Source organism: Manis javanica, chromosome 4 (assembly GCF_040802235.1).
Source record: "Manis javanica isolate MJ-LG chromosome 4, MJ_LKY, whole genome shotgun sequence".
Lineage (NCBI taxonomy): Eukaryota > Metazoa > Chordata > Mammalia > Pholidota > Manidae > Manis > Manis javanica.
Window position 1 is genome coordinate 135869290 of NC_133159.1, and position 20077 is coordinate 135889366.

Genomic DNA, 20077 nt, shown 5'->3' on the forward strand with positions numbered 1-20077 from the left:
TCTCTGTGGCTTGTGACCTGTGACACTGCACACATCAGAGACCTCAGCAGTCCCTTCAGCAAAGACAGATATGAACTGCCATCTTATACTGGAGAGACTGTGAGCCAGAGCAGACTAAAGGCCAGCGTCCTGTGTACTGTGTACTAGCAGCAAAAGGAAGACTATTAAAACCCAAGGGCAGCTTTGGAGCTAGCAATGTGAGGGGTCTAAATGGGCGGCGTCAAGTCAGCAGAAATCTGTTGACCACAGGACGTGCAGCGGCTCCTAGAAGCAGCACCAGCCTGGCCCTCCTTAAGTACATGCACTGTTGTTTCTCCCCAGTCAGGTTTTGGCCTTGTCCCATGAATTCCCATAAAGGCAGGACTGTGCCTGCCTTGTCTCCAAGAGCCTTGCACATAGTAGGAATACGCACCTTTGCTGAATCAGTGCTGCCCTGTAGCAGAGGGCCAGGCTCAGTGTTTGCTGTGCCAGGAGGTACCTGAGCCCGCAGCCCCTCTCATCCTGGGTAGGTGTCTTGGCAACTTCAGACTTCCTCTCTGAATAAGAATGCAAATTGCCATTTGGCTATATGATCTATAATTAATCTTATCTCAGTGGTAAACACATTCATGCTGGCTTTTGTTTTGTTTTTGAAAATGAAAATTGAGTGTCCTGAGAAATGAACTCACTTAGATGTCGATATGTGAAGTCAAAGTTCAAAATTTCTATAGCATTTCTGCATAGAATGTGCTGATGGGTGTCAAACAGACAAGGAGGGTCATGGGCATTTCCAAAGGCCTGGGCGGTTTCATGACTAATCACTATAATTACATGCCTGTTCAAATACTGGTTCCCCTGGCTACAGAGGCAGAGTTTGTTTAAAGAGGAATGGAGATTTGATCAGGAGAAGTTTAAATAGAAGCAACCCCTTTTGCTAGGGGGGAGGTGGAGTGAACTAGCCCACCCCTGGGGCCGAGAGGAAGCAGGAGTGTAAACAGAAAGTGGACTCAACCCTGTCACCTGTACCACTCTGCTACCGCTCGTTTGTAGAGACAAGGGGGATGAGGCTGCTGTGTGCCAGTGTGTGGTCCCACCGAGGGGCTTGGTCACATGGCACCACCCACAGCCTGTCACCTGCCCAGCCTAGGACAGCTGCACACACTCAAGGTGCAAAGGAAGGCTTCTGGAGCTTTTTCTGGCCATGGAGAAACTCAAAGCATGCTTGGAGGAGGTCACAGCTATAATATGACCTCGTTTGCAATCTTTCTACTCAGCAGGATAAAAATACCTTTTATAAAAGAAAGCTTTCCAGAGAGCATTTTCAGAAACCAACCTTTGCAACCACTCTTATTTCTATATTCCTGGGCCAGCCTGCTCTCAGCCATTATCTGCTGGTCTGTGAGGAAAAGCTGGTCAGTGCTCTGTAGAATCAAAAAAGTGGGAAAGGAGTCCAGGAGCCACAGGCAGCATCCTATAGGCAGAAGGGGCCCAGGCCAGGCTGATCCAGTAGTAACTGGGAAGAGTCTGCTTCTAATTGGAAGAGGCAGAGGAGGGAGTTGAACTAAAGGAGATGTGTGTATCCTGCCTGTTTGGTGGCTTCCAGTGGCTGTAATTTATCTCTTCGCACCCCTAAGTCTGTGATCGGGGTGGGAGCACTATAGGAGAACCCAAGAGAGCAGAGCTGGGTGGGGAGAGCCCAGCCCCTGGGGAGATGCGACCTGAAGTCATGAGTTGGCTGAGAGATGCTCTTATGGTTTCTTATGACTTGGGCCATTTCAGCTTCTTGATAAATTTTTTTCTTAATTGCTGGGGGTATCTTAGGAAACAAGATCTTTGTAATGCTCAGAACAAAAGCAGAGAATAGTGTATTATTCTTCTAGGAGCTGCTCGTGCTGAGGTCTGGAAGGACACACATTGCCCCTAAGGTTCGCCACCATGTTTTGCAGCTGCCCTGCAGAATGCCCGAAAGGAGAAAGTAAATGAAGTGCAGAGAAATCATGGGGCGTCTGCAGCAGGAAGGTGATGGGGCCACTAGCATGGCAAAGGTTTATCCCTGCCCCAGTGTATTCCTCAGAGGATGACACTCCCCCCGCAGACCGTGGTGAGCCAGCCAGAGAACAGCTGGGTGATGCAACTGATCTCTGAGCTTCTGTTTAAGAGAGAGGAAAGTTTTGGTATGAAAGATAGAAGATCCTACAGAAATTTCCTACATTTAATTTCATTTGATTTTGAAGATGGAGAAAGATCAGGGAAGGGGGTGCCCCTGGTCATGGGCTGGCTCTGCCAGCCGAGTGCCGTACGGCCACGTGTGGTGACACTGTATCTCTGCCACCTGGTCTTCAAGCTCTCCAGTGTTTACTGTGGAAAACATGTCATTATAGAGGCTGGAGAGAAGCACAGAAGAGGAGTTTCTTCAAACAACACGAGTAGACACTGCCAAGTTCAGGTTTAATTTAGCTGTGTATTTAAGCACATTGACATCCCATCATCTCTTGAAAAAAAAAAACTTAAAAAAAAAAACCCCTTAGCCTGCTAAGTGGTTACTTATGGTGGATGAGAGGATATGTGGCTATTTTAAAAGTCCATCAAGTCCAGTTGAGGTCCCAGGGAAGGGAGGAGCAGGGGGAGGCTGGACTGCAGTGCGAAGATGAGAAGATTGGGGTTCGATGTAGACCCTTCTCTGTCAGAAATTCGTATTCTTCTATGAGAAGTATTTGAATCCTTGAGCCCAGGGTAGGAGTGGGGGTACCAAATAGGTAGATAGGATAGAACCCAGAGCACCTCCTCCTCATCCCCTTACACACACACACACACACAGCTCTATAGAGCTGATTCCTCTCTTGTTTTGGTGATATTTCTGGCAATAGTCAATCTCTTTTAAATCTTTGTTTTCTACTTTTATAGAAAAAAAGAAGTCAGTGAACACAAAACTTATTATTTGCATCCCTGGTGTTTTCATTTCTAATCTTTGCCAATATTTATGTGCATAGTCATCAGTGTGAATCTATTTGTGTTCTAATTTTTTACTCACTACATTTTTGTCTTCACATTTCCACATGTGGATAGTTAAGCTGTAGTCATTGAAAACCCCAAATGGGTGGGAGACATACACTGTCATTTTTATGAGCTACCAATTCTCAGCCATCCTCTGACTGTCTCAGATCTTTGCAGTCATCCCTGGACATTTATTTCTGGAAAGGTATGAAGTGATCTGAGCCAAGCAGAAACATGTTTCAACTCCCACATTGTTTCAAGGGTTCAGGCCCAGAAGAAATGAAGATAGCTAAAAGGCCTTGGCTTCTTACTGGTTTACAACAGTCCATGGGTTTAAAGTCCAGGAAGCTCAGATTTCTACCCCATGTTTGATGTCTCAGACCTCCATGTCCAGAGCTTAGCTGCCTTCGCTGCAGCCCGGCCCACAGCAGTGATGCGAAGGCATGGTGGCTCTGGCCCAGCGCCCCTCCGGCCTGTGCAGGGACAGAGACACCAGCCACGCCAGCCCCTGGAACCTCCGTGCTCCTCTCCCCAGCTCTCCCGGTGAGGACTGGAAGTGACCCCGCCTGCCCACTGTTCAGGATAACAAGCCGATTAGCCTTGGGGGTTGCTTGGGAGTGGCAGTGCCGTTTAAGGCCATCAGACTTGCAGAGACATCACGGGGAGTAGAAAGGGGAGCCAGCAGCAGCCAGCATCTGCCCAGAGGTCTCTAAGCGCTAGACTACAGAGAGACGGGAAGGGTCTGCAGCTGAGGAGCTAGGGGTGCCTCACCAAGGGTGGTCTTTGCTCCCGCCTCCTGTGCTCTTTTTCCTTTTTAAGCCATATTTATAGTTTATATGAAATATACTGTGAGTTCAGCCTAAGTGATGGAGAGGACCGTCCTCATCTAGCCGCAGGCATTTATCTGCTGCTTCATTTGGGATTCTGTTTGCAGCACAGTATCCAGGACAAAGTAAGTGCTCTGTGAAGCTTTGTGGAAGTGAGCCCTCTACTGAGTTACTGGTAAACTCCAGGGTGAGATTCCAGCTCTCCGAGTGAGGTCAATGTTTTGTGAAGTAGAGCCTGTGTAAGACCTTGGCGATCTGCTATTTTTGTTTTGTCATTTTGTTTTTTCCTTTTCAAATTAATTATTATCTGATGCATTGTATAGGTTGAAAAACACCGTTGGTTTTATTGACGCTTATATAGCAGAATGTCTCACATTTAACGGATGCCTTTGTAATTCCACTAACGAGTGTAGTTTAAGAGGTATGATGAGTTAATACCAAAAACAAGTAAAATGCCACTTCTGTTCTGTTTTCTCTGTGTCCCTTTCCAACAGAGCTCTCAATCCCATTGATATAAAGCTCGGAGGACATCCAAAGACCTGAACACCAAGGACCCAGTTCAGGTCCTTGGCAGATGGGCATCAGTACATTCTACTAGACGGCAGGATGGAGACCACACCCTTAAATTCCCAGAAGGGGCTGTCAGCATGTAAGGATGGAGAAGATTGTCAGGAAAATGGCATTCTGCAGAAGCGTGTCCCTGCCCCTGGGGATAAGGCAGGGTCCAGCCAAATCTCCAATGGGTACTCAGCAGTCCCGAGCCCTGGTGCAGGAGATGACACTCAGCGCTCCATCCCAGCGGCCACCACTACCCTAGTGGCTGAGGTTCATCAAGGGGAACGGGAGACCTGGGGCAAGAAGGTGGATTTCCTCCTCTCTGTCATTGGCTATGCTGTGGACCTGGGCAACGTCTGGCGCTTTCCCTACATATGTTACCAGAATGGAGGGGGTCAGTATCATGGGCCACAAGTGGGGGTGGTTTGTACATCCTCTTGGGAGGCCAGAGGATAAATCATGTCTTTTCTGTCTTGTGTAACTGATATGAGTCTGAGATGATTGCTTAGACTTTGAAGCTAGTCTAGAAGACAGATCTCCACTAAGCCAAAACTTGAAGTCAGGATCTTGTAGGCTTTCTAGGTTATGAAATTGCACGAAAGCTTCCCCAAACCGCGCCTCACCAGATTCTCAGCATCACTAGTGCTTCATTTGTGGAAGAGTCCCTTCGCACCCCGGCATTAGCCAAGCTCTGCTCTCCACCAAACAGAATGAGGATGGGGGAGGCAGCAGCGTGGTGCTGAGTGACTTCACTCCTGCGGGCACCTCTGCTCGGGAGTCCTGACATGTTAGATCTGCATAAGGAAAAGTTGGCAAGTGGCTCCAGGGTCCCAGGCCCTTCTGGGCCTCTGCACCTGTGTGAGGTCAGAGAAGGGTGTCAGCTCAGGTCCAGAGTCTTAAATTACAATCTGGGCATGATACAGAGCTGAACCTAGTCACAGCATGCTGTTAATGCAATCCCAGACCATACATGGATATACCTTATATCTCCTATAAGAGTGTTAAGATTTTTAAAGCCAGAGACTAATTCTTGTTTCTCCTTCTACCCCTAACGCTTCCAGAGCAGTTAACTTGTAGATTATCAAAAATAGTAGCTGACTGCAGGCCTGAATATGGGAGCCCCAGAAAGTAGAGGAGGAGAGAGGAGTGAGGAGGTATGGGGCCTCTGGGATGACACTGGACTTGTCATCTGAATAGGGAAAGGATGAGAAATGGGAGTCCAAATCAGTCCACATTTTGACAGGAGTTCTGGCAACAGATTTGGGAAGGCAGCTAATATGAGGTTTGGAGCTTAATTCATTTGTGTCTGCTCCATGGCCTGACACAGATTTGCCTGAATTTGCTACATCTTTTAAGCACCATGGTCCATGGAGCTGCAAAGGCATTTCCAGGAAGCCAGGTGCTCCCTGGCTGGGAGGTGCAGAAGTTGGAATCATCTTATCTCCAGCTTGGGAGGCGCACCTTTGGCCTGAGCCTTATATGAGGGGCTGGGTCACAGGTGATATGTCCCTTACACTCATTGGCTACTGTAAAGCCAATCAAGCAAACCCTTTGGACAAATGCCACCATGAGAACACAGTGTGGTTCTTATTCTCAAGCCAGATTGTAAATTAGGTGGGACTTTTTTGAGTTTCAATGCCTTCAGGTTTCTAGGTTCAAGGCACTTTATGGGAGGGAAAGTTATCAGGGAAAATCATAGATGACCCACCCTGTGGCCTAAACCTCAGGCTGCAGGTGAGCAGCCCCCAAACTTGGTGTTCCCAAATTCTGCCGCAGCCATGAGAGCCCAGAGACACCGGTGTCTCCACTGACACAGCAGCTCCCTGCCTTCTCATTCTGTGAGAAACTACCCTTTGCAGCCACATTTGCACAGGTGGCCCAGGAAGGAGCTTTTCTGACTCCATGGAATTATGGAAATACAACCAACTACCAATAATCCAGTGCTGGAGCTGCAGATTATATGGATGAGCAAAGCTACTAATTCAGTTGGATTATTGCAACTGTTGTACCGGGTGTCACAGGGGACATGTCCAAGGGTCTCAAACTCTAGTCCATGTGCTGGTTGCATCAGAAGCACCCGAGGAGCACGAAAACTTGTGTCATACCCACATCCAGAGCTTCTGCTTCAGGGGGTGTTCGGGTGTTTTTCAGCTCACCACTGATTATGATACATGGCTGGGTTTGGGAACCTCAGCCCTCAGCCCTGTCATTTTATAGGAGAGGAAGTGGAGGTTCAGAGAGAAGTAGCACAGGGTCGTCCAGGCAGTCAGAAGTGGAACTGGTCCCTGTGACTGCTCTGCTGACTCCCCTAGCCCCTTTCTTTCCATTTACTCCCTGCCTCCTTCATTGAGTCTCGGCTCCATTCCGCCTACTGCTACTTCTGGCAGAACACTGAGCCCAGGGGAGCACCGTGGGAGGCCGCTCAGCACAGGTGGCTTCCTGACGCTCAGGTGACCCCTGCCGTCCTGATTCCCTGGGCTGTCTGGGGGCTGTGGGCAGGGAGTGACACGTCTTTCATCTGCCTTAGGGGCATTCCTGCTGCCCTACACCATCATGGCCGTCTTTGGAGGCATCCCGCTCTTCTACATGGAGCTCGCGCTGGGCCAGTACCACCGGAATGGATGCATCTCCATATGGAGGAAAATCTGCCCAATCTTCAAAGGTAGCTAAAAGGCTTGGGTGGGCGGGGGTGAGTGGGTCCTCCGAGGAGGTGGTGGTCTCCATCAGTGGGCGGGAGCTAGCGACGGTCTCCTGGAGTCAGGCCTTAGGCATCCCTGGAAGAGGGCGTCAGTAGTTGTTTGACTGCTCATGTGATATGAGATTGTAAAAGGAAAACAGAATAAACAGCAGTTAAAAGTTAAGAAATAAATAGAAAAATGTTGAAGCATTAGCAGCACACACACATTTTCTAAAACACGCAGGCTAGCAAATAAATCCATATAAGGAATTCACCACATTGCCACTTCTCCGGCGCCTTCCGGAGTCCTCGGGAATGGCAGAGCCTTGCCCGGCTGCAGCGCCCTGGCGCTCGTCTCTCCCTGTTGGGCTCTAAGCTTGGCCTCGCTCGCCCTCCCCGCCAGGGATCGGGTTCGCCATCTGCGTCATCGCCTTCTACATCGCCTCCTACTACAACACCATCATGGCCTGGGCACTCTACTACCTCATCTCCTCCTTCACGGGCCAGCTGCCCTGGACCACCTGCAGGAACACATGGAACACAGGCAACTGCACCAACTACTTCTCCGAGGACAATGTCAGCTGGACGCTCCACTCCACGTCTCCCGCAGAAGAATTTTACACGTAAGTGCATGTAAGTGAGGGGGTGGTCTGTTAGGGGCTGGCCACACGCCTGAGCTCAGCCTCTGAGGAGGGACTGGGGGCCAGGGGCTTTTCTTCCTCCCTGATGGGGTTCTGAGGGATGAGCTACCAGGACAGGGTGGGAAATGTGAGGGAGGGAGTGGCAGGGCCGGATTTGGAGTTGGGGACGCCACCGAGTGCTCCGTGATCTGGCCCTCTGGGCTGTCCCCCTCCTTTCCGACATGCCATGCCAGGCTGCCCCAGGTGCCCAGGCCAATCCCTGCCTTCACTTTCCAGAGTTACCCCCTGTCAACCGCACTTCCTCCTGGGTTGCCTCTTGGCCAGCTGTCATGGAAACAAAGCCTCCTTACCCCTTCAGTCATTTGAAACTATGCAAATAGTTTTTGGTTCTGTGTGTTCACTTCATGGTGGAATCTACCCTTTGGAAGAAGGTGCCTGGAGTAGGTAGGTACTTAACACTGGAATTTCAGGCAGTGGTAGCCCAGAGAAGAAGCCCTGTACCCAACATACAAATCCTCTTGTACCCAAAGCCGGTCATACTGGCCATGCTGCCTGGTTGGTCGGATCCCAGCCAGGAGAGGAGAGACCTGGACATCTGCCTCTGGGCTGGGCCCTCTCCCAGGGCCGGTGGCTGAATGTGACACTCTTTTTCAGGAGGGCAGAGCCAATGCCAGCTCTTCCCAAGGCTCAGTGACCCCCTGGTCCTTGCAGTGCAAGTGTCCATTTTTGCTTGTAGCACCTCCTGGAGGTATCAGAGAGCACATCAGCTCACCGGTCAGACCATCTCACAGGCCTTTCTTTCTCTCTGGTTCCAGGCGCCACGTCCTGCAGATCCACCGGTCCAAGGGACTCCAGGATCTGGGGGGCATCAGCTGGCAGCTTGCCCTCTGCATCATGCTCATCTTCACTGTTATCTACTTTAGCATCTGGAAAGGCGTCAAAACATCTGGCAAGGTGATGGGGACTCTGGCTGCCAGGAGGCCCCAGAGCATCTCAAACTCAGAACTTAGTAGCTGGACAGCCACAGACAGGGGGACATTGTTTCTTTCTACACCAAACACATTCCATGATGCTCAGTCTCACTTCACCAAATTTGTTAGAAAATTCTAGAAACAGGCCAATCCTAAGAACCATTATATGATTTTAAAAAAATTCTTTTAACCCACTGGTAGTGTCACAATTAATGATAGTGGCAACAATTTATTGAAAACCCATCCTGGACCATGTTCAGTGCTTTGTATAGCCTGGCAACTTTATTGTCTCTTATTTCCCCCACTCTGCAGATGGGGAGTGGGTTTAGAGGTAGTGAGTACTGGCAAGGTGTGAATCAGATGCTTGTCTGGTCCTAAAGGCTGTGATCATTCTGCCACACAACCCAGCCTCCTAAAATTACAGAGAAAAAAGATCATTTTTGGAGATTTTCAAGAATAAAAGACCCCAACACCCACATGATGATATCCTGTGTTTCCACCTCACTTCCTTACAGGTGGTGTGGGTGACAGCCACTTTCCCTTACATCATCCTTGCGGTCCTGCTGGTGAGGGGAGCCACCCTTCCTGGAGCCTGGAGGGGTGTTCTCTTCTACTTAAAACCCAACTGGCAGAAACTTCTGGAGACAGGGGTAAGATAATGAAAACGGTGTGCATCTGTCTGTCATTTTACTAACTGAACCTAGTCCTCGAACAGGACAGTAGGGACAATGGAAGTTTGGGTTCAGTGGCAAGCCCGCAGTGACACTTTAAACAAGCATGAAGAGTCCAGCTGAGGCCAGTGCCGTGGTTTCAGCCTAAATGACAGGAAGGGAAGTCACATGCGTTTGCACTTGGTGTGGGGCTTTCGCTGGAATCGCCTTGAGAGCCCGTGTTTCTTCCCTGCACACAGCCCTGGGGAGGCATGGGGGCTCCGGCTGGGCCGGTGTGCAGCGTTGGCCCGGGCTCCGCCCTCACCCTTACCTCTGCTGTGTCCCAGGTGTGGGTGGATGCTGCTGCACAGATCTTCTTCTCTCTTGGTCCTGGCTTTGGGGTCCTACTGGCTTTTGCTAGCTACAATAAATTCAACAACAACTGTTACCAGTGAGTATCTGGGGTCCCCAAGCAAAGTTGAAAGTGGGGTCAGCATAAGTCAGCTGGTCTGGAAGAAGGTGTTAAAGCTCAGACATGTTGACATTCTAACCCTTAGGGGTGCTACAAAGCACCTATGGCCAGAGCAACCATCCAGACCACTCAGGGGTTAAGAGAGGCAAGACCAGGCCGCTTTCCATTTTGTGAGAGTCTCTTTATGCAAAAAATAAATAAATAATTTCCAAAGAAGGTTCACAAAAATTACAACATACATTAAATGTTTAGATTTAACTTGTTAACATGTCTAGCAACAAAAATTTTGATATGATAATTTGTTTGTGAATATACACACTAAGAGCATAATGATTGAACTACTTTGGCCAACACAAAATGCTGTAATTTTTGTGGCAACATCTTATTTCAGAAATTTTGATTAAACAGGGAGTGTTGCAACAATTATGATTTAAATATCACACATCTTCAATCTGGTATTATCAGATAATTATAAAGTTCACTTTTTTAAAAAAAGGAATTCACATACACCCTAAGCAATGTGACTTGCACTGGGACACCAGCCTGGAGTTGTATGATGAGGTCTTTTACAAGTGTCAGGATGTCTGTGTGGTAGTTTGTAACCTCATTTGCACATAATGTCAAAAATCTCAAACTGAGGACTTTGCAGATGGGAGGCCACGGCCCCCTCTGGCCCGCTGCAACCCAGGGCCTGCTTCAGAGCAAGCCTTGTTTGAAATCAAGAGGTTCGAGCTGTGCTGGTTCACAAGAGGACCATCGCTTAAGATCCCTCCTGACCTGATGTTCTCCCCATGCCATGCACTGTGGTCATGGCGGCTTGTACCTCAAGGCCGATCATCCAACTAGTCAGAGAAGCCGGGTGCTGGGAGGGGAACCAGGACAGCCCTGAAGAGCCCGGAGGCTCGCCCTGGCTGCAGCTGCAGACGCCTCTTAGCCTCCCTCTTGGAAATGCCTCAGCCCCCTGGGTTTTCCGCTGCAGAGACGCCCTGGTGACCAGTGCGGTGAACTGCATGACGAGCTTTGTGTCAGGATTTGTCATCTTCACGGTACTGGGGTACATGGCTGAGATGAGGAACGAAGATGTATCTGAGGTGGCCAGGGACGCAGGTAGGACTGTGGGCCCTGCTTAGGTCCCCTGCTCGCACTGGATCGCTTTGCTGCTCTTTGGGTCTTTACAAACATCTAACTTCTGCATCATTTCTAAATGTTTTTAGAGGTTTTAGAGAAACTTACTGCCTTGGAGATCTCAGCCCTTTCCATGTGTTTAGGCCATGCTGGGGATGAGGCAGCTCCCCTGGAGCCCATTTCCGAGACTTGACTATACTATGGGCTTGGAAATATGACTTGGACGATGGTTTTTAAAACCAGTGGGTCTGGTGATGGGTCCAAGTTTGGTAAGCAAATGATTACTAAACCTTAGAGTTTTCCTTGCAGAAAAGAAAATGTAGATGGCATAGTCTCTACTCTACTGTGAGGTTTTCATGGAAAAAGAGTGGCAGGTGTTGAAACAGAGGTGCTTGCATCTTGTGGATGGAAGCCCAGACCTGATGCAGTGGTCTGATCACTTCTGCATTCTAAACTGAGGCACCCCTGTTTAGCCCATGAGAGGCTGAGGACATGTCCCTCACATTTTCAAAAAGGACTTTAAAATAGTGGGAGGTCTTTATTCTGAGGCCTCTATGACTTTTCTGAAATCAGTTTAACATTTCCTGCTGTTATGGAGCTGAAGACACCAGACAAAGCTAAATGCTTTGAGACTTTAGAGGTCTCAGTCCTGACCCCGAAGAAAAGCTCTGGATTATTATATAGTGGAAACCCACTCTTATGTAGCAAATCTTGAATTTGCTTCCATTTCCCACATTGGTTGAGGGACACATTTTTCAGGATGGATACTGTTCCCTCCCTGCCTCCCAGGATGTTGGGATGGCCAGGTGAGGGTGTGGAGTGTGGGGCAGCATTTGGTGATGTCAGTGCCTGATTTACATAAGGTTTGTGACAAGAGCTCTAACTGTTGGTGTGGCCGAGATTTCCTCTGAGACATCTCTGTAGGCCGGCCTCGGGGACAACCTGCTCCCCCCCTTCCTCTCTCTCTCAGGCCCCAGCCTCCTCTTCATCACATACGCAGAAGCCATAGCCAACATGCCAGCATCCACGTTCTTCGCGATTATCTTCTTCCTGATGTTAATCACACTAGGCTTGGACAGCACGGTCAGTGAATGGGGAGAGAAATCTGGCTCTGGGTGGGGGGCGGAGGATGGGGGTGAGGGAGGAGGCAGGGGAGGAGAGGAGGGGAGAGAGGGGGCGGGGACGGGGTGGAGAGAGAGCAGGGAGTGGGGGGCAAGGGGGAGAGGGAGCGGGAGTGGAGGAGAGGGGAGAGGAAGGAGGCAGGGAGGATGGGGGGAAGCAGGAGGATGGGAAGAGGGGAGAGGGAAGGCGTGGGAGGGGACAGGAAGAGGAGGGGGAAGGGGAGGAGGCGGCAGCTGGGCCCACTCTCCCCACCCCGGCCATCGGACACTGTCAGCCGCTGCCTCCTGGCGCTCCCCCAGCCCCTCCTTCCCTCCTCATCCTCGGTGCCCAAGGCGCACTAGCCATCAGGGAGTCATTGATGGAATAATGAGGCGAGGGGCTCAGCATGTGTACGCTGTACTTGACCTAAAGGTCGGGTGGGTCACCCTGTGTCTGGGTGCCCTGCTGCCCTGCATTCAGCTCAGCGCCTGGACTTAGCCCATGAGAGGCTAAGTCCTGGACTTACAGGTGTGGGACGAGTCTCAGCTTTGAGTTGGCCTTTCTGGTGCCAGCAAAGTCTCCCCAAGGGACCTCACATACGGAAGTCCTGTCCATGGGCTATCTTTTCTGTCCTCGATGTCCTTAGGGATGGCTTCTACACGAGAGTAGGAAACAGGGAACTCTATTTCTAATGAGGGCCAGAGATGAGGAGGAACTGGTCATGATCAGCCTGACCGGTCACTCGACAGTCTTCACCCTTCTTCCTGTTCCCTGGCCTAGAAGGTAACAGATTTGTCCCAAAGCCCCTAGTGTGACCGTTTGTGCATCCCTCTCAGTTTGCAGGCCTGGAGGGGGTGATCACAGCTGTGCTGGATGAGTTTCCACACTTCTGGTCCAAGCGCCGAGAGTGGCTTGTGCTCGGTGTGGTTGTTACCTGCTTCTTTGGCTCCCTGACCACCCTGACTTTTGTGAGTAGCACCACCCTCAGCTTTGAGGCAACCTCCCCTCACAGAACAGAATTCTCTGAGAGGCTGTTCCCTTCCTTCCATCTCCATAGTGCCCTGGCTTTGGGGCCACAGGAAGAGGGGTTGTCACTGCTGTTAAAAATTTGTCACCCAAGATAAGAGGAAAAAGGTTGCTTCTTGTGGGATCTTTTTGTAGAATCTGTACATGGTGTCTGGGGGCTCTTAGCACTGTACAGTAGATCCAACTAGACTTCAGCCTTGGCAGAATATCTGGAGAAAAACTCAGATTTGCTTTTCCAGTCTCTTTCCAGTCCTTAGGGCTGCTTTCTTGGGAAAATTGCTCTGCCATCCTGATATGTGGAACAGCTGGAGGTTGGCATCTCGTGTTTGTAATGTCACTTTGTCTTCTCCAGAGAACTTGCAATGGTGGTGAAGTCAAACTTCAATGGTAGTTTTACTGTAAAACTGAAAAACAGGCCTCAGATAGTAACCACAGGCATCCGAGGCTTGTGTCCTTCTGACTCAAGGCAGATTTTGTAGATGTGCATCTTCAAGCCATGACCCCAGTGGCTCTGGAGCTTCAGCAGGATGGTGGAACCTTGAGTAGGACCTGAGGGACCTGTGAGTTTGGACAGAAGGCAAAACCATGAGCAACGTGCTCTGTGCATCTGGCACTGTGGACCGTCACAAGTCCAGTCTTTAGGGACTGGGATTCTCCAGGGTAGAGAACATAGTAGACAGCTAGTAAATTGAAGAAAGTGGACAAACAGATCCAGAGGCCCTTTTGAGCTTGTCTCTTAAAGCTTGGTGGAGAGAGGAAAAAAGAAGAGAGAGCTCCAAAGGGCAGAAAGAGGCATCTGATGGGATGAAAGGGGCCAGTCCAGTAGGCAGGCTCTGGAATGCTTTATTAGGTCCAAGATGGGAATTTTCCAGAATTATTTCCTGCGTTAAGAAGCCTCTTTGGTCCCTATTGTAAAGAGAAGGCAGTCCCTCAGAGGGTGCCTAACCAGGCTCATGATCTCGTTTCCAGGGGGGTGCCTACGTGGTGAAGCTGCTGGAGGAGTACGCCACGGGGCCTGCGGTGCTCACCGTCGTCCTGACAGAAGCGGTTGCTGTGTATTGGTTCTATGGTAAGATGCCTCCTTCTGCCAGCTATGATCCTTTCTACACCAGCCTATAGCCAAAGAACAGAGAAGAGCTGATTTCATCAAAGAAAGGCAGGGCAGTACCTGAGCCATCACCTCCTGGCGGGTCTGTGTAGTAATCTCAGCTGAGTTCCTTTTTCAGAAACAGGACCCCATTCCCTCTGTGCTCTGTATGACAGATGGCCTGTACTACTGGGAGGACATTTTCTTTTCTGAGTTTCAATGTTTAGCCAGCAGAGACAGGCTGAAGCATTCCCTGTAGCTCACCCACCGTGGAGGCTTAAGACCCCAAGTGGCTCTAGGAACTGGGCAGACAGCACAGGACTAGTGCGGAGTGAGGGCATTTGCAGGGCACTGCATACCGCTGTTACACGGGGTGCCCCCCCACTCCGATTTAAATTCCGCCAGCAAGGCCTCCCTCCAGAACCTGGGACAGAGTTTAGGAGCTTATCTTTTAGGGCAGAGGTAAGAATGCTCCTGTTTGGATTATCTGCCTTTGTAGGACCCCCAGTTCACCCTCTCCAATCCAGGGATAGAACTGGATGAGGGCGAAACCATCAGGAGCAGAGACAGGAGCTGATGTGGCCCATTGGCAGGGACCTCAAGAGCCCCCCGGGCAGGGGTGGGGAGGACACAGGCAGGTGAGGAAAACTAGGCTCAGAGATGCCTCTCTTCATCTCTACAGTTAAGAAGGGATTATTCCATTCTGAAAATGTATTTGTTTTCTGAGTTTCTGTGATAATACAATAGTTTTAACATGTTTGTCATCACACATAATAATGAAGAAGGGGGCCTGTATTTTGAGTTGCACGTGAGCCCCGTTTTTTCAAAAAGAAGGCCTCCCCACCTTCTCAGCAATCAGAGGACAAGTGTGCCTGGCTGTAGCCCTGCCCGTGGCTTGCTGGGCACCCTCAGAGAAGCAAACATGAGCACCCTTCCTTCTCCTTCTTGACTTCTCACCAGAGTTCTCAGTGACTTTTTTAGAAACTGAGTTTTTATAGAACCGTGATCTCCATCTGGCATTTGAACAAACAATATAGTGGTTAAAGTTTTCTCTTGGAAGTTTCCAGTGTTCAGTCAACGTCAAGCTGATTTACCATTCCTGGACTAAATTCAACTTTCTTTTCTACTAACAAAAACATCAAATATATGCCAGGATCTTAGAAAGGCAGTGTGGACACCAAGAGGGGGCTTTAGGTCCCTCCCCAAATGTCCACCAATCCTCCCACTCTATGTAGAAAGAATGTTGCTTGCCATAAAATACAGTTTGGTGACCAGTTGCCCGTCCCACCAGCAGATCAGATTGGTGCCCCTGAGCCCCCTCCCGTGAGGCAATTTGGGAGCTGCTACTCTCTCTGAGAATCAAGCCATAGAACACCCACGTTGTCTCCCAGCCAATCAATCTCTTTCTCTTCTGGGTGATTTCAGGTATCACTCAGTTCTGCAGTGATGTGAAGGAAATGCTTGGCTTCAGCCCTGGGTGGTTCTGGAGGATCTGCTGGGTAGCCATCAGCCCTCTCTTTCTCCTGGTGAGTTGTCATTTCCCTTCTCCTCCTGGCCCTGGAGAAAGATTCACTCATACACTTATAGAAAATAAATTTAATTGAAGTGTAGCTTATATACAGAAAAGTGTACAAATCATAAATGTACATCTCAGTGAAATTTTGTAAATTGAGCACACTTTTGCAGCCAAAACCATGACGTGCACATTGAAGGCCCTCTTGTGTCCCCTCTGGGCCACCATCTCTGCCATGCCACTCTTCTGATTCATAGCACCAAAGAGTGGTCCAGGCTTCAGGCACTTCTTACAGCGCCGCCCTGCACAGTGATAATGACAAATAACATGCATTCAACGTTAAGTGCCAGGCGGACTTTGTGCTAAATTTACACCCATTGCTCCTTTAATCCTCACAACAATTCTATGAGGTAATATAGTTCTAATACCTCATTTTCTATTTAAAGAAATTGAGGCTTAGCGATGTTAAATAAAGAACCCAAAGTCACATTACAAATAAAAACTGTTCAAGACCTGGGAAAGATTTTCTGAGCTGCTCTTGAAGGCCCTGGGAGGGGTCCTAGTAATTTTGTTATTTTCTTAGAGATTCCCCACACAAAGGTCTTCAACACAGACCTGAGTCAAAAGTAGAATCCATTTACTGCCAAAGGACCCAGGTAAGACAGTTCTGTCCCAGGGGTTGCTTGTGTGCCAGTCCATGTTCAGTGCTCACTTCATCCTGCTGCCTGTGCCCCTGCCTCCTGGTGTCTGTCTCGGGGAGATGTTTGCCTGAAGGTGGACAAGTGCCTTGCTAACACCCCAAGTGTGCTCTGAGGCAACCTGGGGTAAAGTGACCCCACACACATCAGCAGGGATAACTGCCAGTTCTTTCATTCATCTGTACCTTTATTTTGGAGAATGTTTTTCATCTTTAAGAGCCAGAAAGGTTGTTGAACTGTTCTTTCCATATAGCCCCAGTTCACAGGAGGTATCTAGGCCATTTGTCTTGTCTCTGGGGACACCCCTGCCTCTGGGGTGTGGCTGTGCTTTCTCCTCTTTCAAAACAGCCCTTTCTGGGTTCTGTTTTCTCTGGGCAGCCCTTTATTTCTTCTGCTTTTTGTACCCATACAGCTGGACATTAACTTGTGAGATGGAGCATGTGCTCATTCTTGCCTCTGGAATGCTGCACATGTCTGTCTTTACCCAGAATCCCTCCTGGGCTTCCAGCCCCCTGGACTCCAGAGGTTCCCCAAACCAAAGCCAACCTTTGCCCCAAGCAGCAGATAGTGCTCTGGGCTCCGGTGTTCCCCTAGATTTTGGACAGGTAGTTCTTTATTCCTTTATCAGCTCACTGATGCTTTTTAGGTAAATTAAAAATATAGATATTTTTAAATCCAGAAGTTTTAGTTGTTTTCATAGACTGGGTTGGCTGGTCTGAATTGCCTTAGCCCACCATTACTAGAAGCAGAAGTCCTGACATTAATGGATTATTAATTTATTACCAGTGCTTCTCGATAATCTACTTAAATTCTTTCATTTGTTTTTCAAAGGAAAAAAAGACATTGGATTAGTTCCTTGAGGGAAGAAGTCATGTTTGTTTGTTTATTTACTTCAGTATTCCCCAGGTGGAGAGGAAATGGTGCCTAGGGCTGGGAGGCTTGGGAGAGGCAGGTGAGGCACTCACCAGGAAAGTAAAGAGTAAGGGGGTGCCAAAAAGCTCAGCTACCAAGATAGATATGATTTTGATTGTTTCAGTATTGCTTAAAAATAAAAACGGATGCAAAATATCCCTGATAAACAAAATGTCAGCATTTTAAATAAATATAGGATCCAACCCTATACACCATTCACTTGCCTTACCCTAATCTGGCCCTGTCAGATCTTGTCTCTTTAAAATGTTACACAAAAATACTCTTCCTCAATTACTGAAATTGTGGCACCTCCTTAAAAGTTGTGCCTGAGCTGAGGGCCTCATATGCCTCACCCCAATCCTGGCCCTGGGCTTTTAGTATTTTCATTTCATGAATCTCTGCTTGTCCAGTAGACTGGGTGAGCTCTTGGTGTACATTCAATGAGTTTCTTGCCCAGCAAAACCCATGTACAGATCTGGGTTCAGGCACATTACTCATAATTCCTGTGATGTTCACTTTACTCACTTCCTCTAAAGGCAAGTGGTCCAGTGCCCAGTTAAGAGGAGGCAGCTCTGTCTTCCACTCTGGGTCTACTTAACAGATCAAGGCTGCGTTAGGTAGACATGAGTAACTTACTAAGAGAATTCTTTTTCACTGAAGCCAAGTCACAGAAAATAAAATGTTATATATGAGCAAGGAGAGGCAGGGACACACGAGGGAGTGTCTGGGGCAACACTTGGTGGCCACAACATGAGCTTGAGGCCTGCCTGGACTGCACGGGGTCTCACATACCCGACATCAGGATGAGACAAGTTACAGCAGGGGTGGCTCCCAACCAGACCCCCACCACCACGCACACACATACCCCTCACCTGTTCCACAACTATCTTCTTTAGTAGCTGGGTCTGTGGTTGAGGAGAGTGAGTCCAGAGAAAGGCTTGCTATTGGATGGGCTCCTGTTTTGAAAGCTTCCTCTTGGCCTTAGGATAACACTGTTCAGAAGATGGATGTGTGTTTAACAGTTTTCCATTTTATTACCTGCAAAGAAAAAAAGATATAAATAGATGTTTAACCACACAAATAATTTGCATTACTGTCTTCTTTATGATTATGAAATAATAAAATTAAATTAAATCAAGAGCAATAACAATTTCACACAGTGGTTACTAGGCAAAAACTGATATTTACACTCTCTCTGGAAACCAAACTGAAATAAAAGTCATAAACTGAGTGCTGGGAACACACCAGACAATTTTTCTTGGTTGAAATTTTCACGTAAAAAAGTGTGTTAAGCTGCTTTTTCCTGCCTTTATTCCCTTCATGATGGGCGCCTGTGGCAGGCAGTCATTTCTGGTTGAGATGCCTCAAGGCAGAGCCATCCTTGTTGAAACCCCAGCTAAAAAGCTGAATGCAGCAAGCAGAGCTCAGGAAGAGGGCGAGAAGGCGCACATACCCAGCGGCCTGAGTCCTCTCCAAGTCTTAAGAACCTTATTCCAACTGACCCAAAAAATCATAGACAAGAAATTGCTGGAGGAAATGAAAACAAAGCAGGAAGAAATGTGAAGCTTTACAACAGCCAGGGGCCGTGGAAAGGTCACCTGGTTTATTCTGCAGCTCTCTGCCCGGCTGGGGCCCAAACCACCCCTCATAGATGTCAGTCTCTTCCCCTCTGCCCTGAATGGGGTGCTGCAATTCCCCTTAAATAATGTTCTGAGGCGTTGACATCCCCAGTGTGGGGGGCTGCGCTGGAGGCTGGGGAGGAGAATCAAGATAAGCACTGGCTGTTTGACAGTTACCGTTTGGGCATGGGCCTGAGCAAAGCAAGTCGGAGTTCATCCAAGGATAATCCCATTTGGGGAATTTCCCTAAACTATCTTAGCGTTAGTATTTGCTATTTGCAGTATCAGAACTGTATTTGCACGGATATTGTTAAGGTTTCTTAATGTTGGCATTTCTGTTTTAGTTCATCATTTGCAGTTTTTTGATGAGCCCACCCCAGCTACGCCTTTTCCAATATAATTATCCTCCCTGGAGTATCGTCCTGGGTTACTGCATAGGAACTTCGTCTTTCATCTGCATCCCCACATACATAACTTATCGGCTGATCATCACTCCAGGGACATTTAAGGAGGTACGTGCTAGTTTGTGCGTGTATGCCTGTGTGTGTCCAGGCTGGTAATTGTTTTGGGAGAAAAGGGTTCTCTTGTGCTCTATTCAAAGGAGATGAACTCACCACATGAAATTCACCAGGAGGTCTCAACCTTACATATTTATATACCTACACCATGGTGTAGACCTGCAGTGGCTGCCACTGTCATCTTAAGGCATCTCCCATAAACCTCAAACACAATGGGAAAAGAGTGAGCTGTTACTTCCGTGCATTACAGCACACAGCTTGGGGTGTGCATAGGATTCTAAACTTATCAGATAACTACTTTGCCTCCTGATTGCCAATGCACCTGGACATCAGATCTGAGATGTCTGGAGATGCACACAAATTTTTATTTAAGTGGAGGTTACGGTGGATTAGAGCAATGTGACAAGTCCTATTTTGAAAAAGCATTACTAAATAAGGATTTGCAGCAATATCATAGTTTTAGCTCAAGCCACTAGAGTGAAAAAAGTTCCCATTATAGCCAGATATTTCAGTTATGAATAGTGTGCTATAAAAATATTAATAACAGAACCTTACAATTTGTATAAGAGTGTTTATTTTTCTAAGCATCTTCATGTAGATTTTGTCATCAAAATACCTTGTAAGGTGGATAGGCAGGTGCTAGTAGTGGACAAAGATACTGAGGCTGGGAACAGTCCTACTGAAAATTTCCTTATTTCAGTGACTTGGCCAA

The 20077-nt window shown here is 48.4% G+C and overlaps 1 protein-coding gene across 2 annotated transcripts in view; it reads left to right on the plus strand.

The window, feature by feature from the left end:
* The window catches only part of SLC6A4 (solute carrier family 6 member 4), a 35656-nt gene that overhangs the window by 7636 nt on the left and 7943 nt on the right, over positions 1-20077 (plus strand). Inside the window, exons 2-13 of one of the 2 annotated variants that reach the window (XM_017674110.3) lie at positions 4295-4749; positions 6883-7017; positions 7436-7655; positions 8489-8627; positions 9160-9294; positions 9642-9745; positions 10746-10873; positions 11862-11974; positions 12829-12960; positions 13988-14087; positions 15531-15631; positions 19192-19359. In XM_017674110.3, coding sequence (XP_017529599.3) covers positions 4407-4749; positions 6883-7017; positions 7436-7655; positions 8489-8627; positions 9160-9294; positions 9642-9745; positions 10746-10873; positions 11862-11974; positions 12829-12960; positions 13988-14087; positions 15531-15631; positions 19192-19359 — 1818 coding nt within the window. In that variant the 5' untranslated portion in view covers positions 4295-4406. The remainder of the gene's footprint in view (positions 1-4294; positions 4750-6882; positions 7018-7435; positions 7656-8488; positions 8628-9159; positions 9295-9641; positions 9746-10745; positions 10874-11861; positions 11975-12828; positions 12961-13987; positions 14088-15530; positions 15632-19191; positions 19360-20077) is intronic. The other variant, XM_073235063.1, reaches the window with a different exon arrangement.